Genomic DNA, 26,144 nt, shown 5'->3' on the forward strand with positions numbered 1-26,144 from the left:
CTCCAGCCTGTGGGGGCCCTGCCTATTTTCGGGTTTTTTTCTTTGAGATTTGGGAAAGCAGCCCTGATGCAGGACCCCGTGCTTGACAAAGGGGCAGAAGAGGCCAGGCTTCTCCAGCTTGGGGCCAAGCTGGGCTGGCGTGGGAGTCCAGGCGGAGAGGCGGGGCCCAGCCTGCGGGGCGTGGTGGCCCGGATCCCAGAGACGCACCCAGAGACTTGGTGCTAGGGATGATGGACCGAGCGAGCGCAGTGCGGGGAGGGAAGGAGACACCATCACGTGCACACCGTGTGAAGCAAGGTACAAGGATTGGTGCGTTGGGTGGGTGGGGACACAGGTGAGGGGGGGTCAGGCCGCCCGCAGATCTTCAGGGAAAAGGCAGCTACAACGCCCCCTGTCTCCCTGTGCTGAGAAAGGGCGCCAGGGAAGGCGACCAGGACATATTTGAGAGACCCAAGGAGAGACGTGAGCCTGCGAAGGGAGATGCTTTCATGGGGTGAGAGACCGGAGGGGAAAGCTCAGGATTTGTTTAAAAGATGCAGTAGACGTGGAATCAGGCCATCAACGCACAGCGTGACTCCAGACAGATGCCCCGGCCCCTTCTCCCACCCAGCGAGTGGCGCTCTGGGAGCGATTCCAGCATGCTGTGCCCATGCCTGTGGACACCCACTCCCCCAAGGAAAGCGGAAGGCAGGTTTGCCTCCTGACTCCCTCCTCTACAGGGGTGTGGCCTTAGGCAAGCCACTTCTGAGAAATGGGGACAGTAATTTACGTACCTCATAACGTGACTTGGTGCTGATTACCAAGGTCCCCACTGGGCTCACATGGCTCCGTATCAGGACTCACAGCTTGGCAAGCAGAGCCCACACTGGTTCGCAGCCCCCATGTGCCCCCTTGTCCAGGTGCCTTTGTGCAGTGCACAGACCGCCCAATCACGCCAGACAGCCCTACCTGGGGAGTTTTTTTAAATTGACTAAAATACATGACTTCCCAGAGCAGGCACCTTGAGCATTCTATTGAGTATGCTTCCGTGCCCTCAGCAGATGTTTGTGGAATGAAAAAAGGAAAGAAAGCAAAGTGGTGAGGATTATTCATTCCACAAACATTTACTGAGCACTTACTATGTTCAGGCACCTTGCTGGGTGCAGAGGACAGAGCAATGAACAAAGCAGACAGGTGACCGGCCCTACTGAAGCCCACATCCCAGAACAAAAGCAGACAACACAACAAATAAACATGAAAAAGAAACGACAGACCAATTTGGAGAGTGGGAGTGAGGGGCATCTATTCAATAGGGTGGTCTGGTAGACCTTCCTAAGGAGCTGCTGTCCTTTAAACGGAGTCCTACAGGGTCAGAAGTTGTCCCAAGGGCCAGGAAGAACATTCCAGGCAGACGCAGGAAGAAAACATATTCCTATGTAATAGGGACAGCTAACAAGTATTGAGCTGTATGCCAGCTCTTGTCAGCATATTAGCTCCCTGGATCTCTGCATAACCTCCATGAAGGGGATACTGTAACTATGCCCACTTTTCATATGATGAGACTGAGGCACAGAGAAGGAATCTGCACAAGTGGTGAGCTGGGCGCTGAGCCCAAGCAGTCTAGCTCTGGGGGTCTGTGCTGCTGGCCCTAGACCGTGGTCCCTTTGAGCAGGAAGGGTTTCACACAGTATTGGCACAAAGTGATCATTACCGATATTTATCGAACACTTATTATATCCCTTGCACGGTGATAAGCACTTTACATGTATCAGCTCATTTAATAAATGGCAGCTATCATTCAAGAGTCCGAACTACGAATAATCACGGCCTCTGATGGGAATGTGTCATCTCTGAACAGACTGAAAGCCGTGGGTATGATGGTGCCCCCCCCCACCCGGCTGAGGGGTGCCAGCAGAGGCCTGCACTGGGGTGTGGGGGGGTGGCTCAGTGCTCACCCCTGTAGCTATACAAACGGGAGCCCATGGATGGCATGCAATCCCCAAATCCGGGATCCCCTGAGGAATGATGCCCCAGCTATTTAAAACCCAACCCTGGGGGCAGCTGGGTGGCTCAGTCGGTTGAGCATCTGACTTTGGCTCAGGTCATGATCCCGCAGTTCGTGAGTTCAAACCCCGCATCGGGCTTCCTGCTGTCAGCGCAGAGCCGGCATCGGATCCTTTGTCCTCCTCTCTCTGTGTCCCTCCCCCACTCGCACCCTCTCTCTCAAAAACAAACAAAAAAAAAACCTGGGTCACAACGCCTGGTGTCCTTTGCAGCTTGACCGAGAAAAAAGGCCTCCACCTCTTTGCAAGGACCGAATCCCTCTGACCCTCCTAACTCCTGCCCCCCAACTTTGGGAAACAGAGAGTTGGGACCCAGGCATCAGGGCTGGTGCAACTATAGCCGAACAGACAGCTCCCCCTGCCACCAGGAGAAAGCAGACTTCTCCTGAATCAGGACATCTGACCAAGTGGGTCATGCTCCAGCAAAAAAGCAACAACAAGAGCCGAGCTGGCAGCGCTCTGTGCAGATGGCAAAGCTTCTGGTCCCTTCCAGGCTCACCTCGGCCAGGGCAGGATTGCAGCTTGACTGAGGAACGGCTCCCAGCATAGAGCAGAGGAAAACATCCCCTCTGCAAGGCTTATGGTGCTTCAACTTACTGATCCCCAAATAACAAACTGTCCACCAAAGCTCAGGATGCCATAGAAAGATCCTTTCCAAATAGACAGGACTTGGGGCCAACGTGGTCTCTGCTGGGGGTGCTGTGAGGAGTGGGGGGCTGTAGAACCCTGGCCCCTGTCCTACCGAGCAAAGAATAAGGAGGCGGTGATGCTTTGTGACTCCCAAGTCTGGGTTATAAAAAGGATGCTTCTCCCTGTGGTCCATGGTTCCTGTCCCTGTCCCTGTCTCTCTCTTCGGTTTTGGGTGATCGCCCTTCAGCACAGCCACGGTGCTAGGAAGAAGTCCAAAGCAGCCCACGTGGAAAGGTCCTCCCCTGGCAGTTCCTTAGAGGAACCAAGACCCTAGCCCCCCGACCCCCAGTCAGCACGGAGTGACCGGGCCTTCAAATGATGCCAGCCCCAGCCTTCAAGCTGCCCCAGCTGACACTGAGTGGGGCGGAGACGAGTTGTGCACCAACCCCCCCACCCCCCAGCACAGCGCACATAACAGGCATGTGAGCAGAGTAAACGTGTGTGTTGTTTTAACCCACTGCATTTTGGGGTAGTTTGCGATGCATTTAGATAACCGAACAGCGGGCACCCCCCACAACGGCGATCGTGGTAGAAACTCCAGCCATGGACATGCGGGCCCTTTATACTGTAGTGAAAAAATGACCCAAGAAGTGAAGGCCGAGAGGCAGGTGTGGTTCCGGCCCACTCCCCTCCCCCCACCGTTAGGGCACGGTCAGCTCTTTCCGGCTCAAGTCCAGTGTGTCTGGCCGGGCGGAGCTTCAACCTCGACAAAGTTAGTGCAAAACAGTGAGTCCTGGAGACGGACAGCAGCTGCCACAGACTCCCTGCCTGTCACAGGGAAATCGGCAGGTGGGGCCAGCCGCCCGTGTCCTGAGAGCACCCGGCATCCTTGTTAGGAGAGCAGTGCAGAGAAGTGACTTCTCCCCAGGCGGACAGGGACCTGGGGAGGCAGAGATGTGGCCGCCTCAATCCCTCACTCCGGCCCGGCCACGGCTGCCAGGAGCGTCCTGTGGGATGCCTCAGGGCCCCTGGTGGCCTACGTCACCACCGGTCGTGCACCCGTCCGTTGGGGCCGGCATCGACCTGGGCCCCGCAGGAGCCTGCAGCCGGGCCTGGGTCCGTCCGCAGAGCAGGCCAAAGGCCTTCCCAGAGCTGGGTGGGGGCCGGCCCTGAGCCGGTAGGGCCGGGCGCCAGGATGCTGAGGCTCACAGGCGATGGCCCAAGAAGCACCGCGTCCACAAACAACCAGTTCAAGGTCCAGCGTGGTCGGCGTCCTCAGAGAACATGCTGTGAGAGGCCAGGAGAAGGGGTAGGTCAGAAAGCTTTAGATGGGGCAGCTTGACCCAGGATGGAGTGCTGTCAGGATGGGGGGGGGGGGGCGCCTGGGTGGCTCAGTCGGTTAAGCGTCCGACTTCGGCTCAGGTCATGATCTCACAGTTTGTGAGTTCAAACCCCGTGTCAGGCTCTGTGCTGACAGCTTGGAGCCTGGAGCCTGGTTCAGATTCTGTGTCTCCCTCTCTCTCTCTCTGTCCCTCCCCGGCTCACGGCCTATCTCTCTCTCGCTCAAAAAAAAAAAAAAAAAAGTTTAATACAAAAGACGGGATGAGGTGGAGATGATGGAGGAGGGAGACATCACAGGTTGGGGGAGCGCGGAAGTGAGGGGACCATCATTGCACAGAAACCTGTAGAGCAAATGCCTATGAGGACACCGCAGAACAGCCAGCAGGCTCAAACAGCAGGGTGGCTTGGGGACCTCTAGAAACTCTTCTCAAAGCTAAGGGCTGTGGGCCGTGGACAGCCACCCCCACGCCCTGCCCCCACCTCCCACGCCTGGCCACAGGGAGGACGCCCAGAGCCCGAGTCCCCAAAGCCTTTAAAGTCACCTCCACCGATTGCAGGGGGACGCCCCAGATGCCACACGGTCCAGCTCCCACGCGCCGCCCCCGCCCGCTTTTTACGGACTCGGACTTCACATCACACTGACCCCAGCAGCCGACCCCGCGGCTCTCCCCGTCCAAGCCCACCTCAGTCACCTCGTCCCGGGCATCGCGGAGATCACTTCAGGCTGATCCGCGAATCCAGCTGCTGTAGGTGCTCGTGGACGCCAAACGGGATGGTGGGCGTCCACATCCTGCGATGGCCATGGCATGCAGGGGCCGGGTTAGAGCAGAGACGGGGGCCCGGAGTCCCCAGTGCAAGCCTTCAATTCCCTCCTACCACCCTGAGGCCCCTTTCTTTAGACCTGGTTCTGCCAATGACTTGGCTGTGCGACCTCAAAAAGGTTAGTGAGCCTCTCTGTGCCTCGTTCTCCTCGTCTGTAAAGTGGGTCTCTTAAGATCTACCTTGGAAGATAGGAGTGATTCTGTACTGGAAGCGCCTTGGAACAGCATAAAGTACCGACACTGGACATCAGACATCGTTGGGACAAAACAATACATAAGTTGGAACCAAACTGCCACATTTTCCGGGTCCAAAATAATAGAAAACAAGTGCCTTCATAGCGTTCACCCTAATGCGTTGGCCATTTTCAGGTACCAGCCGCTGTTCCGAGTGCTTTATACACCTAGATTATTTTAAACCTCAAAGAACTGCTTGGGGGTAAGCATTGTTCTCGCTCCCATTTTACAGACAAAGAAACTGAGGCCAGGCGCCACACTGGCGAGGGCCACAGTGGGATTTGAGCTCAGGGCTCACAGGAGGGCTGGCGGCCCTCTGCCCGCCGCGGGCTGATACTTACGCCAGCGTCTCCACGTGAGGGCACTTTCTCAGGCTGGCGGCCAGCTGCTGGGCCCCGGCGGCTGTGAACTTGTTATACTGGACACTGGGGAGAGACACCCATCCTAGGGTCTGGCCCCCACTCGGGGCTATCCAGCCCCAGGCCACCACGCTCTCAGCAACCAGACCTCAGCCCCGCCCTTCCCAGGGTGCCAGCAGGAGAGCCCGCAGCCCTGCCCCCGCAAGCCCCAGACCCCGGCCACCCACTGCCCCTGGGCATACTCACTCGAGCACCCGGAGGGACCCCATGTCTGGAAGCACGTGTGCCAGGCTCTCGGCTCCCATGTCACAGATGCAGTTATTATATAAGCTGCCAAAACAGAGGTCGGGGCAGGGGCCGGGGGTGCCGGGAGGTCAGGACCCAGGGGGATCCACACCCAGCTGGATTCCGGCCCCATTTTACGGAGGGGCAAACTGAGGCCCCGAGAGCGGAGGCTGCTCCTCTGGGGTCACACAGTGAGCCCAGGGAAGCAACGGGACTTTGGCCGAAGTAGCTTCCTGGCTGAGACTTCACAGGTTCAAATCCCAGCCTCGGGGTTTGCTGCCTGTGTGACCTTTGGCAAATGACTTAACTCCTCTATGACTCAACTTGCTCCTCCATAAAATGGGCATGAGTAATTGTGGGGAGGAATAAATGAGTTATCGATGGCACAATACCCAGAATAGGACGGGCATGTGGAATGAACTTAATACTAGCTGTGGTTATTACTACGTCTGGGGCTGGGGAGGGGGCGTGGGCTCAGGATTATATGAGTGACCGTGGATGGTGTGACCAGCTGTGGAGATAGTAGGGGAGAGAAACACTCAGGGCCAGCTCGGGTTTCTGCGGCGTATCCCCAGCTGGTAAATAACATGATGGGTGTCACTGGTGCGATAAGCTGTACCCTCATCAACAACCGTCTTTTTAACAAGCCAGGTCTGCCTTGGTCCTCATTTCAAGGCCACGACTTGGCCATGACTCAGCCTCAGGGCCATACCGCCGAGCTGCATGTAAAAAGCAGCAGGTCTATACTGCAGCAGAGTGGATTCAGGCTAAGCTCCAGCGTCCCCCTGATGTCACAGGTTGGCCGGTACCGAGGGGAGGAAACAGGTCAAGGCTTTGCAGTTTCTTCCTGGGGTGGGTCGTAGGACCCAGGAGGTTCCCCGTCTGCCCAAGGACAGAGGATTCTTCCCATATTTCACTGATGCCAAGATATGCAGGTTCATATTTGAAGATCGTTGAGATCAGGATGTGTCTGATAATGAATGTTTAATTAGCAGCGTGTTGTCCTCTTAATGGGGTCTTACAGTGGATGGCATCTTAGATTGCATAAAGGATGAGGTCTTTTAAAGTGGCAGATCAGAGATTGCCCCGATATGCCCCACCAAAAGCCCCCTCCTGACCTACAAGGGCCTCCCTGCTCAATCTGACCTCCCCTACCTCTCCCACCTCATGTCCCACCCTGTGTCCCTCATTCCTGGGAGCCAGCCACAGTGGCCCTTCTGGCAAAGACTCGAACTCTTTCCCACCTCAAGGCCTTTGCATCTTCTGTTACCTCCTCCCGGAATGCTTGTCCCTGAGCGACTCCCACAGAAAGGGAAGGGGCTCCTGACCTCCTGGGTGAATTCACTACTCCCATTGTACCCGCTTGGGCCCTTGTTTGTTTCCTTCCCAGCATGAGTCGCTAGTTTAAAATATTTGTGCCTATGCTTACTTATTTATTATGCATGAATAATGCATGGATTTATTATGCATGAATTATATAATGCATGAATTTATTAGGCCTGAAGGCAAGAACCGTATCTGTTTTGTTCATAGCCGTATCTCCAGTTCCTAGCACAAGTTCTGACCCATGGTTGATATTAGAGGCAGTTACATGCCCTGCACAACTCTAGGAAGTGCCAATCCCATAGACTGCAAGTTGCACAATATACGACCCACACAGCTGCACATGGCAACCCTGGCTGGAAGGATAAAAAATGGATGTGTCAATAACTAGATGAACCAGATACCATCTCCCTTGGAAACATGACTCTGGCTGTCTTAGGCGGGTGGTGAGGGCTGAGGAAGGAGCAGGAAACTCCTCCCAGCCTGGGGAGAGAGGAGAGAGACGGAGCTGAATGACTGGGGCTCTGGTCCAAGCTCCCCCACCCCCCAATCTGTCCTGGGACCATCAGGGAGCCAGGCAGGAAGTAATCATAGAGCAAGAGGTGCTATGCCAAGGCCCACCAGAAGGTGGCGGTGCAGGCACTGTGTGAGCAACTAGAGCCAGCCAAGGCTGCCTTCTAGAAACCGGCACCCTGGGCAAAGGCTCAGTCCTGCCCTCCCCTGGGGAAAGAGGACCAGTATTTATGGTGCACCACAGCCAGGCACTGAACCAAGCCCTTTCCATAGGCCACTGGGATAGTACCCGTTTTCCAAAGGAGCCAACAGTCTCGCATGAGTAAGCAACTTGTCTAGTTTGCCAGGTGCTCTTTTCCCAGGACCTGCTATCCTCTCGTTGGTGGGGGGGGGGGGGGGGGGGGGTCGTGGCATGGCCCAGCTGCAGGGGCCTGTGCTCATACTGGATTTTCGGTCAACCCCCCCCACCACCTACCACAATGGCAAGCCACGCAACAGTCTGCAGGAACCGCCTCTGGCCCCGGTGCTGGGCTTTGCACCTGCACAGAGCGGGGCTCTCAGCCCTCCCCCAGCCCACCAGCTCAGCGCCTGGTCGATGGGGGAGAGGGGGTGCCCACTCACCTGAGCCTGAGGAGGGACGCAGCCAGCGAGGGCAGGGCCTCGGCGAGCTTGCAGGCGCCCACGTCGGTGATGTTGTTCTGGGACAAGCTGCGGGGACGGGACAGCAAGGGCTTAGCACCAAACTTGTGCCCACCCACCCCGGGGTAGAGCCGGGGAACTCTCGCTTCCTCCTCACAGGGTGGCCCGGAGCAGCAAACACGTGCCATTCTGCCTCGAGGACGGTCGTGGGGAACAGGCTGTGAACGGCGCTGTGGGTAATGCATGCTCTTAATAAAGAGATACTGTTCTGTCCTGTGGCTGAGTGGGAGGCGAGGGTGAGAACCAACGAGAAAGAGATCACACTCCCCCCCGCCCCCACACACACACCTGTTCTAGGATTGGATACCATCCCCCTTCACCCTTTGGCCCACAGCTCCACACTGTAAGTGAATAAGTATTCGTATTGTTTACTGCCAGATCTGTTTTGTTCCTGACTGTATCCTTGTGCCCACATCGGTGCAAAGTACATGACAGGTGCTCGGTACGTAAGTGGGGAAAAGATGACAGGAATGAAAGGTAGGACGGGGAGGGAAGGAAGGAGGTAGGGGGCGGGCAGGGAGAGAGGGAGAGCCAGCTTCCCCACAGTGTTACCTAGAATGCTATAAATTAGACGGGACGCCTCAGTGTCCCTGCATTCAAGGAAATCCCATAGTGAATCCTGCGGCTGTCCTGGGTCCTGATTATGAGGCGGAGCGTGCATAGACTTTGATGACAGTTTCAATAAACGACCATGTAGATTCTCCTACACTGTATCCATCCACTTCCCGAAACCCAGGACAGTTTGTTTGTTTTTTTCATAAATATTTATGGGGTGCCTGGATGGCGCAGTCTGTTAAGCATCCGGCTTCAGCTCAGGTCATGATCTCATGGTTGGGGAGTCCGAGCCCCACGTCAGGCTCTCTGCTGTTCGTGTGGAGCCTGCTTCGGATCCTCTGTGCCCTCACCTCTCTCTGCTCCTCCCCCACACCCTCTCTCTCTGTCTCTCTAATAAACATTAAAAAAAATAAACGTCTGCTATTTTGGTAGTGTTTTGGTGACAAATCCTAGTCTGTTTTTCCTCCTTCACCAGCCCCCTCCTCCCTGTCATTTTCTCTCCCTACGTGTTAATTGTGTTCATCACCGTGCACTTCATAATTATAGATTTATTTGTGTGCTCACTTGTTTACTAGGAGATCCCTGAGGTCAGGGGCATTGTTTTGTTTAAAGCTGGGAAGCTGGGTCTCCAGGCCCTCCAGTGGTGCCTGCACAGGCACAGAGTAGGCGCTCCTGGAGCATTTGCTGATTAAAATCTTTTTTTTTAATGTTTATTTATTTTTGAGAGAGAGAGAGAGAGAGCATAAGTGGGGGAGGAGCAGACACACACACACACACACACACACACACACACACAGAATCTGAAGCAGGCTCCAGGCTCTGAGCTGTCAGCACAGAGCCTGACGCGGGGCTCAAACTCACGAACTGTAAGAACATGAGCTGAAGTCGGACGCTTAACCGACTGAGCCACCCAGGCGCCCCGTGCATTTGCTGATTAAATTAGCACGATGCTCGAGCGCACGCGTGACTGCATCAGGGAGCAAGTGAATGACCGCATGGCTGGGTGGACACGAAAGAAAACGAGAGCCAAATGCCGCGGGAGGGGCAGCCCCGGCACTCACTTGAGGGTCTCCAGGGCCTTGAGCCGCGGGAAGGTGGCCGACAGCTGCTCGACACCCTCGTCGCCAATCTTGTTCTCGCTCAGAGAGTCCAGGCTGCAGGTGGCATCAGAGGGAGGAGCCGTCAGCCGGGAGCCTGGAGGCCAGCTGACCAGCAGCCCCCTCCCGTGCCCACCACCCCCCACCTTGGACACGCCACAGGCAAACTTTTGAGAGCCGGTCTTCGTCCCCCAGGGGCGCCAGCTGGCCAACAAGGGGACAAGGTTCTGACTCTCCAGGGAACTGAATCATTCCTCCCCCCCCGCCCCCCCCCCCGCCCTCCTTCACCCCCGGAGGCCTCCTGAGCTTTGACAGCTGCCTTAACCTCTTGGGATCACCATCGTGCAAGGGGATGGTGCTCCCCGACCCCGCCTCCCCATGGGGAAGGTGGGAACAGCACGTGAGATCCAGGACGGAAGAGTCTCAAAGGTCACCAAAGGATTCCACTGTTTTGCTACTGGGGATTCTCATCCATAGCTTCCCTGCGGTGGGGGCCTCAGGCCATTCCTACCAGCCGTACTGAGGAGGCAGCAGGAGAGAGGGAGGAAGGGCCAGATACAGAAAGACTTTCTTTGCACACCTTCCTCAGGGCCAGGGTTTGGGGTTATTGAAACCAGAGGTCGCAGGGAAGGTACCCGAGTCCATACTCACTCCAGATGCTGAAGGGAGGAAAAGGCCTCGAGGATCCTCACCAGCTTGGGAAAAGCCTGGGGGCCTGAGACGGGGCCCAGCCTAGGAGGCAAAGAGCAGACGTAAGAGCCTGGAACAGCCATAGCACCTTAATTTGGCCCCAGGGTAGGCTGGAAACGGCACAGAAGGCAGGCACAGAGGTCTCTTCCCCTTCCTGCCTCCCTAGGGCCTTCCCTCCCCTGACCCCCACCAGATGCCACCCAATCCCTTCTGTTCCAAAGCGCCCCCAGGCCCCAAGAGGCCAGCTGGGCTCCTGGCCTGCGGACGTGGTTCCCACATTCTGGCCTGACAACCCACCAGTCTTGAAAAAACACGGCTTACTTATTTGCCATTACATTTTACTAACAAAACTGTTTATGGAGCACTTATTACGTGCCAGGCACATGCTGGATCCTTCGCTCAGATTAGATTTCATCTCACCCGCACAAGGACTCTGAGCTGAGGGCGCTTCTTAACCCCGTTTTACAGATGGGGAAACCGAGGCACAGAGAGGTTACCTAATCCACACAAGGTCTCACAGCCTGGATCGACATCCACGCCAGACCTCCAGGGAATGAGAAAAATAAAGACGCCAGAGGGCTGTTTTGTCCGGCTCTTAAAATACAAGGTTAAGCGTCCCCAATGTGAAGACCGGTCTTTGATTCTGAAATGTCATAAAATGCCCCTTCCTACAGAAAAACTTTTGCTTGTTTGAACGAACACCTTTGATAATGATGAAAAGATGGTAACTGAAATCTCAGTCTGGGAACCGCCAGCCTCACTAAAAGGTCACGAGGCGGGAGGAGTCCAAATTCTGATTTGAACTACGGGCGATACCACTTGGCTCCCGTGGGGCCTTGTGGGCAACTCCCTTCACCTCCGTCTCTGTGTCCTCAGATTCAGCCCCCATCTCAAGAGCTTGTCGGAAGGATCACAGAATTCACGCATCGAATGTCGATTCCGTGTCTACAGACATGTAACAGACAGAAATCCTGGCCCTCATGGAGATGACAGTCTGGGGTGGGGTCCGGGGGGCAAGACGGATGAAGAAATCAGTAAATTGTCTGGTGCGGGAGACAATAAGTAATACAGAGAAAAGTATGGCAGTGAGGAGGGTGAAATCGTACTTTGACACATGGGAGTGAAATGGCCTCGCTCAGTGGAAACCAGAAGGAAGTGAGAAAGTCTGGGCGTGGGGCGTGCAGATACCTGGGGAAGAGCATTGTGCGCAGAAGACACAGGCCGTGCAAAGGCCCAGAGGCCGGTTGGTGCCTAGTGGGGTTGGAAGCCACCCAGGAGACTCATAGGGCCGGAATGGAGTGAGCAGGGAAGGCGGCCCGGGAAACTGACGGGTGGGGAAGCAGATGGGGGCCAAATCCGGGAAGAACCCTCTCCCCCAGCAGAGCCCACGGCCTCATCTCCAGGCAGATGGGGCCTGCGTGCTATGTGGCACCGTGGCTGCCCGTCACACACCCGAAATAGGTCTTTCCTTCCTTCCTTCCTTCCTCAGAACTTTCTCGTGGCTTCTGGCCTCCAGGTGGCTAGTCTCCTGGTTCTGGGCCGTTCCACTTCACAACTCTTGTTCCCCAGAACACAGTTTCGGCCTCAAACTAGGGGCTTTTTATGCTGAAAATACTTCAAAGCCAGAAGGGGCCTTTGGTGATTGTTTTCATATATTTCCTCTTTTCAGCAACACTGTTGTCTCTGCACAAACGTGGCACCTTGTCTCTGTTCAAAACAAGAAATGCTTGGCTTTTTCTGGGGCGCGGGGGAGCAGAGACCACGAGGGGCAGGCTGCTTGCGGGGCACCAGTGGGGGGCCTTAGGCAAGTCGCTTAACCTCGCTAGGCCTCAGTTTCCTCATCTGCAAAACGGGGGAAGATAGTGACTAGCTCCCGGATCACCTACGAAATGGTTTGAGGACACTGTGGGCGTTTAATAATTTCTTCCTAATCATTAGAGGTGACTTTTAGATCCCTAACCAGGATCGCCCACGAATTTAGCTTCTTTCTCTGTTGGGGCAAGAGCCCGACTGACCTGACTTCTGTAACTCCGGAGAGTTGACACCCTCCAGGCCTCAGTGTCTTCATCTGTACAATGGGGAGAGAGTAACCATGCCTGCATTCTGCATGGCCTCCCCGCCTGGCTCATTCCTCCTCCGTCCTCAAGCTTCAACCCTTCAGTCACCTTCTCTGCAAAGTCCCCTGTGACCTGCCCCTCAAATCTGTACTCCCAGCCCCTGAGTCACTGCCACTGACCGCAGGAGGTCATAATTGTCTATTTACACTAGACTGCAGCCTCACCGAGGACAGGAGCCTGGGTCAGTTGAGTATATCTGCCCAGTGAATGAACGGGAAGGAGGACGTTCAGCGGTAAACGGGCCATGTAGCTTCACACCCGAGAAACTGCAGCCCCAGCCTTGACCGGCCAGGCCCCAGATGCTGGATCTAGTGTCCAGAGGGGCGAGGCCAGAGGCTAAGAATGATCTGGGGGACCCATCTCCATCCGGGTGGCACAGGCCCAGCTAATGCTAGATGAGACGCCTCGTGGGGACCCGAGACGATTCACTCCTTTGCTTACGCGAACTCTAGCTTCTTTAGATCCCGGACCGCAGGGAGTTCTCCAGCCGTATCTTCTGAAGAACTTCTTGTCCTGGAGAGAACGGGCGGGCAATGTTAACGGGGAGCAGGCTCCTCGCCTGTCACTGAGCCCCTAAGTATCGCAAGATGCCTGCCCCCGTGTCCCCAGATTCCCCAGAAGGTCTGCCTTCCTCGCGACTGTTGTGGTCCTGTTACAGACACCTCAGAGGGGACGCCTGGGTGGCTGAGGCGGTTAAGTGGCTGACTTCCGCTCAGATCATGACCTCACGGTTCATAAGTTCCAGCCCGGCATCGGGCTCTCTGCTGTCAGCACAGAGCCTGCTTCAGATCCTGTCTCCCTCTCTCTCTGCTTTTCTCTCTCTCTCTCAAAAAAATAAACATTAAAAAAAAAAAAAAACCTCAGACCAGGACATTAGGAAGGATTACTGCAGGCTTCATGGAAAAGAGCCTCCGGGTAAGCACTTAACAATACCCAGCCCAGACAGCACGTAGTAGGTGCTCAAACAATGGATGAGGGCAGAATGAGAAAACGTTGTTCTGTCCTCAAGTTTCCTCTGCCCCCTGGACCTTAGAGCTCTGTCATCCATAAAATGGGAAGGATCTGGGTCCCGGCTGCCTTGAAAGGTGGCCATCGATATCACTTCTGTTACCAGAAGGAGAAGGCATTTCCTTAACTCTAAGCAGGGAATCTCTCACTGGCTTTGGCTGAGAACAAATGGGGTTCGTGGTGGCAAGTTTTGGATGGCACACAGCGTGATCGGTCCTGGAGGCTCCGCCCAGCGGGGAGGGGTGGCCACTGCCTGGAGGAGGGCACGGGATGTCCCAAAGGAGAGGAGGAACACTAACGGCCAAGTTAATATTGGGTCCTGTCTGTCCTCAACCTGCATGTTCTGAGCCGCTTCTCATGCCTCTTCCTCCTCACCTCTGGATCTGCACGAGGTTGCCCAGATCTTCCACATCCTTCACGGACTTGGCCTTGAAAGGCTCGATGGTGAACTTCTCCTCCACCGCCCGGAGCAGCTTGGCCTCCCCACGCTGCTGTAGAGACTCCCACAGCCCCACCATGTCACTCAGCGCAGCCCTGTGGAGGAAAGGCCTCAGACCCAGGCACAAGGACCGGGCTAGACCATAACGGAGGGGCAGCTCCATGAAGGGACCTCCTACCCATTCAGATACTTTCTGTTCCTCAATTGCATCTCTACTGCAGGAAGCCCCCCAAGACCACTCCAGCTCTTATTGATTCCTCCCTTTTCTCAACTCTCCCAGTGGTTTTGTTTCCCTTTTTGCTTTGGCTACCAGGAAGCCCCGTGCTAAAATCTTGGTGGAACCACTACAGTGGTTTAGGACCTTACGGCTTGGGTAATGTATGTTTAGGCGGCTGGTGAGAGAGATTCTCTGTAGATTAGGCTGAAGTGATCAAACACATCCCTGAAGGATTTAAATGAGCCAAGTTAAGGGATCAAAGGGCTACGTAGAGTATGGTCAGATGTCAGTTCTTGAATAGAAAGCAGAATGGAAAAGGAGAGAATGGAGGTGGGGGAAGGCCAAGGGGTGGCTGTGGCCTCGATCTCCCCATGACAAAATTGTGGCTTGATTAGGGGACAGCGAGAAGAAAATGAATTTCAGCCCAGATCAGTCTTGGATTCTAAATGTGGCCCCGTGCCTGGCACGTGACAGGCCTCCAAATAGTGGTGGAAGAGGCTGCTCTTCCCTCGCTGTGTGACCTGGGGAGAGCTGCTATCCCTCTCTGAGCCTTGACTTCATCATCTTAAAAAAATGGAAGGAATCACCCCTGCCCCTGCCCCTGCCCCTGCCCCTGCCCCTGCCCCTGCCCGGCTACGGTGCATAGGAAGTGACGCCCCGCAGAGCCAGCACTGGGCACAGCCCCAAGACCATAAGCGGAAGCCCCCTCCCTCGGCCCCTGCCCCCACCTGAAATGGGTGACGCAGCTGAGTCCCACGAGGCTCCCCAGTCCAGGGGGGTCAATGCCAGTGCTGCAGAGGTCCAGGGAGAAGTCTCGGCCCGCCGCCTCCAAGGCGCTGCCCAGGACATAGGTGTGGGGAGGCGTGAGCCGGGTGCCCACGAAGGAGAGGCGGGCGGGGAGCCCCTGCACCACGTGCTGCCAGAGCCCAGCGTCCAAAGTCTCACGGGTGCAGTGCAGCAGCTCCAGCAGCTGTCTGGCCCGCAGCGTCCCCGGCTGCAGCCGCTTCAGGTACCTGGTGAGCACTTTCTGCTTCCTGTCCTTCAGGGTGGCCGCGGCAGGCCCCGCCAGGGCCCCGAGGCAGTCGGCGTGCGGCTGGAAAACCAGCCCCGCCAGGAACCGCGGCACGCCCTCCAGCCAGTTGTCGTAGGGCCTCTTCTTCCTCGGGGTCAACGCCAAATACTGCGGCAGCTCCTTGTCCTTGATGTCGCTGCTCAGGGCCAGCCACACGGCCCCCAGGAAGCACTGCAGAAGGAAGCTGGAGAAGGCCAGCCCCACCGCCGCGGCCCCTGGGGCGGGCTGCACCAAGCCCTTGGCCACGGCCCAGGCCCTCGCCTCCGCCGACGGGAACTGGCTCTCCAGCAAGGTGCCCCGGCGTCTGCGGCCCAGCTCCCAGGCCAGCCTGGCCAGTCCCGCCAGGGCCCCCGGGGGGCTGTCGCGGGCGGCAGGGCCGAGCAGGCCCACGTAGAGTCCCGTGAGCGTGGAGGGCAGCTCCGTCTCGCCCCCCAGCTCCAGGAGGGCCTCGGACAGCTGGCACACGGCCCGGCACAAAGTGGGGCTGTGGCAGTGGCTGAGGAGGAAAGGCTGACCCTGGAGGAGTTCCAGGGCTCTCTCTTGGCGCTCGGTCGCCCCTGCGCGCTCCAAGTAGCGTGTCAGGTAGGTCTTGGCCTGCTCGGCTGAGAAGCCGGCCACCTCGAACAGAGCGTCGGCCTTGCTCAGGCTCTGGGCCAGGCGGCCCCGGGGCCGGGCCGTGAGCAGCAGGGTGCAGCCCCGCAGCAGCTTACGCTGGAAGAGGCCCGCCAGCAGTCCCCGGACGGAGTGGGGCTCTGTGCACACGGGTCCACACGCGCTGTGCAGGAGGCCGTCTTGGCCTTCGAGGCCCTCGGAGGCATCCAGGATGAGCAGAACCCGGTCGGGCCTCCTCCAGACGTGGCTGAAGACCTCATCGTCCACCGGCAGCGGCCGGGGGCCCAGGGAGAACAGCAGATCCTGCAGGCGGTAGGTGTCCCCCCCACGGTCCAAACAGTGGCAGGGGAGGTAGAAGACGAAGTCGTACTGGGGCAGCTGGCCGCGGGCCCAGGCCCGGCTCGCTTCCCGGGCCCAGCGACTCTTCCCCTGCCCCGCTTTACCCAGCACAGCGATCACCTGCGTCTCCCGCGGCCGCCGGCGGTCACCCCCTGCCAGCAGCACCTCGGCCAGGCCCCCGTGGGCCGGCTGCCGCTCTGCCCAGTCCGGGGTGGCCAGCTCCCTCTCCTGGCTTTTGCTGCTGCTCCTTTCCAGCCGCGCCCTCACCAGCTCCACCTCCACCAGGATGCCTTCCGGGCCTGCGGGCTCAGCCTGGTACATGTCCCGAAGGGCGCTGCAGAACTTCTCCACCCGCTCTGTGAAGACCCAAGGGTGCGTGTGTGTTGGGCGGCGAGGGTGCCAGTGGCAGGGGCGGCCACCACGAGGACAGCCCAGGGGCCTGCCCGACCGTCACCAGCTTCTTCACCCACTGCCTGCTTTGTTACTGCTTCATTCAGTTACCCAGACATCTGTCCGTCCGTTCACTTCCGCACCCATCATTCATTCGCTCGTCTTCTTCCTCGTTTATCCATCCACCTGTGCATTTACTCACTAACCCCCTTCTGCTCTTGCTCGCTCGCGACAGGAAGGCCACAGGGCAGGGGGGCGGGGTTAAGGGTTAAGACAGTGGAATCTGCGTATCTGGTTCAAACCCCAGCTCTACCGCTAATTCGCGCGACCTTGAGCTTGTTACGGACCCCGCTACGTCTCGGGGGATGGCCCCGGTCGCTCCTCACGTGCAAAGCGGGGACAACCTTAGGATTGTTCACGGCGTGCGTGATTCGATCTGTCTACCGTGCTTGGGAGGGTACGCGGGACGGCATAAGACATAGGGACTGGGCCATTCCCCCATCCCACCTTCCATCAGTCCCCTCCCCAGTGTCGGCTCCTTCCTTTGCCCACTGACCCAATTACCACTCTCCCCTCATTCATGCCCTAAGCCTGGAAAACAAGAGGGGTGGGGCAGAATCAGATGAGCAAGCCAACAAAGACAGGCTGAGTGAATGAGGGAAGTGGGGTCCCCCGCCCCGGGGCACAGAGAGTCAGCCAGCACTCACCAGGCCATTTTGGGAGCTGGCCGGAGACCTCGTGAGCTGCCGGGGATCGGGTAGGGGACATCTGCTCCTCTGAAGATGAAAAAGTTAGGGTAAGGGGCGTGCCCTGGGACTGCCCCATCTTCCAGGGGGGCATGCCGTCCCCTGAGCGTCCCAAAGGCAGAACGGACAGGGGAGGAGTGTCCCCCAGACAAAGGTCATAAGGTGGTGACCTAAGGTTGTATCCTACCCAAAGACACCTTTCTGGGCCAGCTGCACTGTTAAAAATTTCACCAAAGTTGTAAAACTCACAATAGCTATGGAAAAATCGAGGTTTGCAGACTCTGCTGACAATTCAGAAGATCTGGCCACGCTGGGGCTGCTTTTCTGCGGGGGGGCAATTAGCTAAAGGCTGCGACACTCCTCGCACACCCTCCCATGCCCCCCATTCCCTGGAGACGCTCCCTGCCACGTTTGATCCATAAATGCAGCCTGCTTGTCTCTGTGGGTAAGCTCAGCTCACGGACCTGACCGGGGCGAATCCTTCCCCCAGCGCCTCAGTCCTGCTTCCTGTGACTCTCCCGGGCCCCAAGCGTCCTTACCTGTCACATCTGCACGGGAGGTCAGAGCTGGTTCCGGCATTCCGGGGAGGTCAGCGGCAGACGGGGCAAAGGGGCTGGTGGAGCCGGGCCGTTCTGGGGATTTGGGGAGGCTGTGTATGGCGGGGCTGCTGGAAGGAAGCACCTGGCTGGCCTGGGGCACCTCACCTACATCGGGACCAAGGGAAGGGTCAGAAGAGCCAGGTACCCACCCAGGAACCCACTCGGGTCATCCCCATCCCCATCAGGCTGTGTGGCTTAGAAAGTCTGGGGAGGAGACAGGGGAACTTCCAAAAGAAGACAATTTCAGGACAGGACTGAGAAAGGGCCTCCGGGGTTACATCTAGCTCAGCGAGACTTGATTTCCCCATCTGTGAAACGGACACAGTCAGCTCATAGGGAGCTTAGGGCAAGGGTCCTTCTAACACTCCTCCTGCACTGTGGTCAGGGTTCACGTTCCTGGATGTCAGGGATGTTCCCTACCTCCTGGGGTCCCAGCACATCACACAACAACTGGCATATAACCTCTAAAGGATGCTCTTGAATTGGGTGCAAGTTCCCCACCCCCCCTCCGGCTCCACCCACTCTCATGTCCCCGAGAGCCCACACGAGCCTTCCCCAGGACAACTCAGCGTGGTGGGTGAGCAGGGACCGTCCTGCGGATCAGAAATGAGGCAGTTCCGACAAAGCTGTGCAAGGAGGCACACCGCTGTTCACCACACTGCAAAAGACAGCGAGGGACAGCCCCAGCAACTCTGGTAAGCATCTCTTATCGTTTGGCTTGTGAACGAGCACGTACTGAGGTTGTGATTGTAAAATGGAATAAAGTTTAATAAAAAGAAAAAAAAAAGCGGGGTGCCCAGGTGGTTCGGTCGGTTAAGCATCCGACGGTTGGTTTCGGCTCGGGTCACGATTCTCATGGTTTCATGAGTTCGAGCCCCACATTGGGCTCTGCGCTGACAGGGTGGAGCCTGCTTGGGATTCTCTCTCTCTCTGTCTCTGCCCCTCCCCTGCTCACGCTCTCTCTCAAAATAAATAAACATTAATGAAAGAAAATATCACGCTCTCTCTCTCTCAAAATAAATATAAATGAAAGAAAGAAAGAAAGAAAGAAAGAAAGAAAGAAAGAAAGGCAAAACCCAGACTTAGTGGGGGGAAATGACACTTGGAAGGCCATAGGCACTGGACGGGTCATTCACCCAGACCACCTTGGGGAGCTCTGCTCTTCTCCTTTGATTTGTGGGAAATGGGGTCAGAGGAGGGCGTTCTGGGGAGGTTCACGAGAAGGTGCTAGGCTACAGCTGCCTACTGCCCGAGGTTGGGGAGGACGGGATCAGGGAGTAGTCAGGCAGCAGGGAGAGGGGTGGGGGGACCAGGCCTCGAACACTCACCTTGATAGATGACCATACCAGATACCCCTGTCCCAGCCCCTGAGATTTGCCAGAGCCCCTGGGGCAGAGTGGGGACGATCTGGATGTGTCCAGCAGAAAGGCTCAGGCAGCTCAGCAAGGAACTGGAAGGGGGCACTGTGAGAGACAAAGGCGGTGAGGTGGGATCCTCTGGAGCACCTATGTCCGTCTTCCTGTTTTTGTGATTATTTGATTGCCACCTGACTCCCTTTCTAAAGGGCTCTGATGTCCCCCAGAGCGGCAGCTGTGTCTGTCTTGCCCATGGCGGTGTCCCCAACACCTAGCGGAGTGGCCGGGCACAGGGAAGGTGCTTAGTTCATAGCTGACCAGTCCCTGCTATGTCTCCCAGGGATGTGTCTCCTCCCAAGGCACATTCTCCGGCCCGGGCTGAGCTGATGGGGACCCAGAGGATGGGACTGGCTGGGATGGAAGCGGGTGACATGGACGGGGTGGGGGTCCTGTCCCCGGCCGCCCCTGCCTTGACCACTCTTCAGACACCCCCAGGGGTGAAGCCTACCCCCCCCCAAGTTCCTAACCTACCAGGCATCAGGATGGTCTCCTCCAGCCACCTCTGGCTGGATGCTGGCTCCTTGTTGAACACAGCAGGGGGTGACAGGCAGGGCAGAGCTGAGGAGTCACTCACGGACCCCACCAGGAAAGTGCCAGTCACCATGGGCACAGCGAGGGGCTCAGCTGTGAGGAAGGAAGTCCTATCAGAATTAGAACTTTCTGAGGGCCGGGACTAGGCTTCCTCCATTCAACTATCAGCTGTTGCCTCACTCTGTCCCCGCTCAGGGGGTGGGCTCCCCACCTTTGCAATAACAACTGGGTGGAAGAAGGCGCGGGCCTGGGGGGGAGGCTCACTGAGGCACGGGGGCTCTCAGGAGGCCAGAGGGTGCAGGGTGACCAGCTGACTCTAGGTGACACTGTACTCTAAAAGGACCAGTGTGGCCTGAAGGGGCAGCGGAGCAAGGAAGGGGGCAGGGTCTCAGCTCTGACTCAGAATTAAGAAGAGGGGGTGTCGGGGGAGAGGCTGAATCTCCGAGCAGCCCTGAAACTGCAGAGCAGCAGCTACGGAATCATGATCTTGGTCTGAATCCCAACCCCGCCTCTCACTGCCTTGTGATCTCGGACAAGTGACTTCACCTCTCTGAGCCTTGGCTTTCAACTGCCAGTTTCTAGATGCACCTAAAGAGGCCCTGGCTTTCCTGCCTCAAAGTCTGCCTGGGCACCCCCCACGCGGCTCACCCAGCTTCTTGTGCTTCGAGTCCATGGGCAGCTCCTCTGGGAAGGCTGCAGAGAGAACATCATGGTTAACTTCCCCCAAGGAAGGTGTGGCCCAAGCCATGAGCGGCTCATGAACCCCAGCAGCCCGTACGGCCTTGCCCAAACCCCACCTTTCTTAGGGAGAGAGTAAGAGAGAGAGAGAATCTCAAGCAGCCTCTATACTCGGCACGGAGCCCAACATGGGGCTCGATCCCATGACCCTAGGATCATGACCTGAGCCGAGATCAAGAGTCAGATGTTGAGCCGACTGAGCCACTCAGGCGCCCCTGCCCAAACCACAGCTTGCGGCACCCAGGGAAATAAGGCACTGGCAGAACACCAGTGTCCCTTCCTAGCTGTACGTCCCTTTGGGTCCCTTCCTAGCTTTATGTCTTTGCAACGTGGCCTCTGTGAGCCTTTGATCGCTCATCTGTGCAACGGGGGTGGGGATCCCTACCTTGCAGGAGCACACTGGAAACCCACAAGGTAAACATCCAGCCCCAGCACACCGAGGGAGGAAAACCCTATGCGTCCCTCAGCAAGGGGCTGATGAAACAAATCATTGTCCACCCACCCAGGGACATTCCACACAGCCCTAAAAAAGAACGAGAAGAATGTCCCCAGAATCAAATGAATGGATGAGTGGGTGGATAAAGACGGACAGATGGATAGAGACGTGTTAGGGCAAATAGAGCCAAACATCAACTGTAGGATGTTTGTGGTGCATACGTGGTTGTTGGCAACACGATTCTTTCACCCTTACTGTATGTTGAAAAAGATCACGATAAAATGCCGGGGAAAATATTTATCAAATTAAAAAAAAAAAGCCAGCAAGCAAGAGGAACTTTCCAGAGGCACAACCATGTGTTCTCCATCAGGGACACAGAACTGACCTCCCAGACACGTTAAATGAACGTGCAGAACGGCATTTAGTAAAACTGTGATGATGTGTGTGGGAAAAAAATTTTTTAAAGAGTTGGCTGATAGACAAATAGAATATTTGCTTCTTTTATGTTTATTATTTATTTTGAGGAAGACGCAGAGAGAGTGAGCAGGCGGAGAGGCAGAGAGAGAGGGAGTCCCAAGCACGGCCAGCACAGAGACCAACGCGGGGCTCAAACCCAAGAACCGCGAGATCATGACCTGAGCCAAAACCAAGAGTTGGGTGCTCCACCAACCGAACCTCCCAGGTGCCCCCAAGACAAACAGAGTATTTCTAACAGGGTAAAAAGGAAAGTGGGAACATGGGTTGTTTTCAGGCGGGGAAACTGAGGAGCTGGGGGACAGGGGTGGGAGGGAGATTGGTTTTCACTGAATATTCTTTGCACCTTCTGAGTTTCTACAGCATTTCTCTAGCCTGCCCCTGCTCTACCTGTTCAAAAGTGAAGAAATAGGTATGAGTCTGACAGAAGGTCCAGAGCACTGGAAGGACTCAATCAACTGTTACGCCCAGTTTACAGATATTTGCGGTCAGGGGACATTTAGTGACGGGCTACTGCAGGCACCGTGTTAGATTCCTGGGATGCAGTAACGAGGAAGGAAGACAAGGCCCCTGTCCTCAGAGCAGGGGACTAGTCTAAAAGGCAATACATACAATAAGTCCAGATTGTGGCAAGCGCTAAGGGGCGAGGAGGGACACAAAGTAAGAATGAGTGAGGCGATCAATCTCTGTGGAAGGGGAGTCAAAGCAGGCCTCCAGGAGGAGGTGACCGGTTAGCCAAGACCTAAAGAATGCAAAGGAGCCCGCTTGGGAAGACCTGGGGAAAGGGCATTCCAGGCTGAGCAGTAAATTCGGGGGGCCCTGAGGCTGGGAAGCGTATGTGCGTTACAGGAACGGAAGGAAGCCAGCGTGGCTGGGTGTACTAGCTCGTGGGAATTTTCGAGAGGTGGGAAGGGCCAGACTGTATAGGCCTTGTGTATGTATTTTGTGGCCATTGGAGGGTTAGCAGGACAGCAAAATGATCCGGTTTGCATGGAAAAGCCTGTGTTGACTGCCAGGTGAGGACACGTTAAGGAGGCCTGGAGACTGAGCAGGAGGCTCAGAGAGGTGCAGGCACTTTGCTGAAGGCCACACAGACCATAAACAGCAGATGGAGATTCAATCCCAGTTCTTGCTGACTCCAGAACCTGTGTTTGAAGACACCTCCCTCAACCACAGGGTCACCAGGGAGGAGCATGAGGGGAGCGGTGGGTGGAACATCCAAACCCAGCAGAGCAGACAGGACTTAACACGGGAAGCAGCCGGGAGCCACAGCGGGCTCTGGAGCCAAGGCACGGCCAGGAGTCAGGCAGGCTGAGGGCAGATGAGCGAGGGGCCTACTTACATCTTTTCTGACTTTTCTTTTCCTCCAGCGTCTCCACACTCTCGCCGATCATTTCTTCCAATCCTATATGCTCGACTTTGGAGAAAAACCCAAGACACCAACATACGGTCAGTGGGTGTCCAAGGTGAGCCTTCACTGTCCCTATATCGGGGCGGGATCTGACCACCCTTCAGAGGGTGACCGTCAGGTGTTACGACGCTCCCCAAGGAACAAGGAGGAAAGAGACGCAGGCTGAACCAAGAATCCCCCAACTTACTGAAAATGCCTTTGCTCAGACCCTCCAGTTGTGAGTCCTGGAACACGTACTGGTCCAGTTCCGCTGCCAAGATCGGGAAAAGGGCAGTCGGTCAATGAGTTCTCTGAATGCCTTGTCTGCCAGACCTTGGGGCAGGCACCAAGGAACGGTGGCCCCCCGGGCTTGGCACACACACTGTTTGCAGAATGAACGATCACACGAACGAAGGGACACGGAACCTTCCCGGGCTCTGAATCCCACTGAAGGGATGATACGCACCCGTGAAAAGTCACCTATTGCCATAAAGTAGTACAGTGCAGTATAGTACGGTTGTCACAGGGTTTTGAGTTTAAATTCAGCTCCACCCCCATTAGCCCCGTTAGCTGTTGAGCCAATCGCTTAACCTCTCGGGGACTCCATTTCCTCATCTGCGTGATGAGAACGCCTGATGCCTACAATCCAGGGACGGGTGGTCTGAATTAGAGGCTCTACCTCCGAGTTAAGGCATCAAGCGCAGGTAGCCAGCATACCGTAGGTGCTCTTTGCAAAATCCTTTTCTAAACACTTTACACCAAGCAGCTCATCCAATCCTCAGACATCCCATGAGGCAGGTGTGATTAGGTGATTAGTATACCCATTATGCACCTCGGGAAGCCTTCTTCTAGACCTATGCCAAGATGCTTAGATGACTGCATGCTCAGGCCAGGGCATGGCCTTCTAGAAGCACAGAGAAAGCCCACAGACTCGAGGGACGGACTTGGATGAAGCTTCTGCTTCCCTGGCTTTGGCCGCTTCAACTTCCTGGGAAGATGCTCTTGAGCAGAAAAGCCCCTAAATCCTAAGAAATGCTCAAATCCCTCATCAGTGCCTCCAGTTGTGAAGAAATATGAATGCCCTCAGCACCAAACACTTCTGCTTCCTCAAGTAAGTTCCCAGGACAGAAAGGAAGCGGGCAGACTTCTCAGTTCTGTAATTTTTGAGACACACACAGTTACCACTCCTCTCCATTTGCTGCTTTGTGTGCTACTGGATTAACTGTGCACTGGGGGAAGACTGGCCACATTCATGCTGAGCACAGACCTGCTCAGCGTTGTGGTTCTTGGGTTGCCAGGAAAAGGGCCGCTAAGAACAGTTTTGCAGGTTGTTCACTGTACCTGGGTGCCCAGCAGCAAGAGGACAAATGGAGGCCGCATCCTCCGAAGAAGGGACACCTTTTTCTAATTCAACAAAGCCTCTGTATGAGATAGTGGTGATCTTGCTGAGGAGGGAGACTTTACCCTACTCCCCTCCACACACACACACACACACACACACACACACACACAAACCAAAACAAAAACAAAAAACAAAAACAAAAACAAAAACAAAAACAGCAGCAACACCTCTCTCCAAAGAGTTCTGCCCTTATCGGAAAGCAGAGCTCTTTTTAAAGCTGCAAATCAGCCTCTCAGCTTAAGCCTTAGAGAACCTCCCCACCCTAGACACTTTCCTTTTTGTGGCTAAAAATAAAGACTTTGAAATGAGAAAGACCTAGGTTCAAATCTCACATCTGCCCATCACTATCTCTACTGCAGCCTTGGGTACACGGCTTCGCCTCTTTAAATTTCAGTTTCCTCATTTGTAAGGTGGAGATACTAATGCTGTCTACTTCCTTCGCTGTGAGGATTCAATGCAGTAACACACACACAGTGTCAGCACGTAACAAGGACCCCCCAGATGGTAGATACGACAAATACTAGAGTAGTTTGGCTTAGGAGCTGGGGAGAAAGGGGGCAGAGCATGGTAAGGACTGTGAAGGAAGGAAAGCAGGGCAAGAAATATAAAAGGGTATAGAGGGGCGCCTGGGTGGCTCCGTCGATTAAGCGCCTGACTCTTGGTTTCGGCTCAGGTCACGATCTCACAGTTCGTGGGTTCGAGCCCCGCACTGGGCTCTGCGCTGGCAGTACAGAGCCTGCTTGGGATTCTCTCTCTCTCCCTCTGCCCTTTCTCTGCTCCCTCCCTCTCTCTCTCAAAATAAATAAATAAACATTAAAAAAAGGTACAGATACAGAGGCAGAGGATGTAAAGGTGAGATCCGGTTTGCCTGATAGTTACTAGCGAAGGGGTCGATTTCCCTTACTGTTCTCCATCTCCCTTCTTCCCTGGAGTCTCTGTTTTCTAGCCCTTGGTCTGCATCCCCCTGGCCCTGATTTATGAGGGAGGGGCCTGTTGCGGCTCTTGGTGAATGGACGAGGTTAACAAAAGAGAAAAAGGAACTCTTCCCCTCGACTGGCCTTTTTCTGGGTTCAGAACGCTTCCTCACCGATATTGGCATAAGCCTCCCTGGTCTCTTCATCACCTTCCATGTCACACAACAGTCTGCTGAACTGCTCGCAGTTGATGGTGTCCATGTCGGGTTCTGGAGGGAAAAGTCCCTTGGATGAAGTAGGAAAGTCCCTTGGATGAAGCAGGAGAGAGGGCTGGTGGGGATGGAAGGAGAGGCGGGGAGGGGCCGGGAGGGAGCCCGGGGGTTTGGAGCTGTCCGTGGTGCTGACCAGAGCTCAGCAGCCAAAACGTCCCCTGCCGGCTAACTGTGTCCATTGCAGGCTGAGGGGGTGAGGAAGGACTTGGGAGGGGCCAAAGGGAGGAAAGCCCACCTGAGCAGAGCTCAATCTCTTCTCTACCCGGGTCCATCTGGTCATAGAGGTGGTAGAGCTGCAGGGGGTCAGCATTGCTGTTGAGAAGCTCCAGGTAGCTGCCTTCTAGAGGCCCCAACTCCATGGCGGCACACTGCCCACTGCCTGAAAGGAAGACACGTTCAGTCATCGCATGGAGTGTTGGAAAGGTGTGGACAGTTAACCTACCA

The 26,144-nt window shown here is 56.0% G+C and overlaps 1 protein-coding gene across 4 annotated transcripts in view; it reads right to left on the bottom strand.

Annotated features, from left to right (window-relative positions):
- Nucleotides 1-3,174: 3,174 nt before the first annotated feature.
- CIITA (class II major histocompatibility complex transactivator) overlaps nt 3,175-26,144 on the bottom strand; it is a 37,813-nt gene continuing 14,843 nt past the window's right edge. For 2 of the 4 annotated variants that reach the window (XM_043560535.1, XM_043560537.1), the window contains exons 2-20: nt 25,936-26,079; nt 25,602-25,697; nt 23,321-23,383; nt 23,065-23,139; nt 20,723-20,767; nt 20,015-20,167; nt 19,457-19,591; nt 18,069-18,233; nt 17,491-17,559; nt 15,099-16,749; nt 14,090-14,248; nt 13,148-13,219; nt 10,551-10,631; nt 9,864-9,956; nt 8,170-8,256; nt 5,674-5,757; nt 5,410-5,493; nt 4,697-4,803; nt 3,175-3,959 (exon numbers count right to left, since the gene is read on the bottom strand). In XM_043560535.1, coding sequence (XP_043416470.1) covers nt 4,728-4,803; nt 5,410-5,493; nt 5,674-5,757; nt 8,170-8,256; nt 9,864-9,956; nt 10,551-10,631; nt 13,148-13,219; nt 14,090-14,248; nt 15,099-16,749; nt 17,491-17,559; nt 18,069-18,233; nt 19,457-19,591; nt 20,015-20,167; nt 20,723-20,767; nt 23,065-23,139; nt 23,321-23,383; nt 25,602-25,697; nt 25,936-26,079 — 3,332 coding nt within the window. In that variant the 3' untranslated portion in view covers nt 3,175-3,959; nt 4,697-4,727. Of the gene's footprint in view, nt 3,960-4,696; nt 4,804-5,409; nt 5,494-5,673; nt 5,758-8,169; nt 8,257-9,863; nt 9,957-10,550; nt 10,632-10,809; nt 12,297-13,147; nt 13,220-14,089; nt 14,249-15,098; nt 16,750-17,490; nt 17,560-18,068; nt 18,234-19,456; nt 19,592-20,014; nt 20,168-20,722; nt 20,768-23,064; nt 23,140-23,320; nt 23,384-25,601; nt 25,698-25,935; nt 26,080-26,144 lie in introns of those variants that run through there. The other 2 variants (XM_043560536.1, XM_043560539.1) reach the window with 2 other exon arrangements.

This window comes from Prionailurus bengalensis, chromosome E3, assembly GCF_016509475.1.
Source record: "Prionailurus bengalensis isolate Pbe53 chromosome E3, Fcat_Pben_1.1_paternal_pri, whole genome shotgun sequence".
NCBI classification, from domain to species: Eukaryota; Metazoa; Chordata; class Mammalia; order Carnivora; family Felidae; genus Prionailurus; species Prionailurus bengalensis.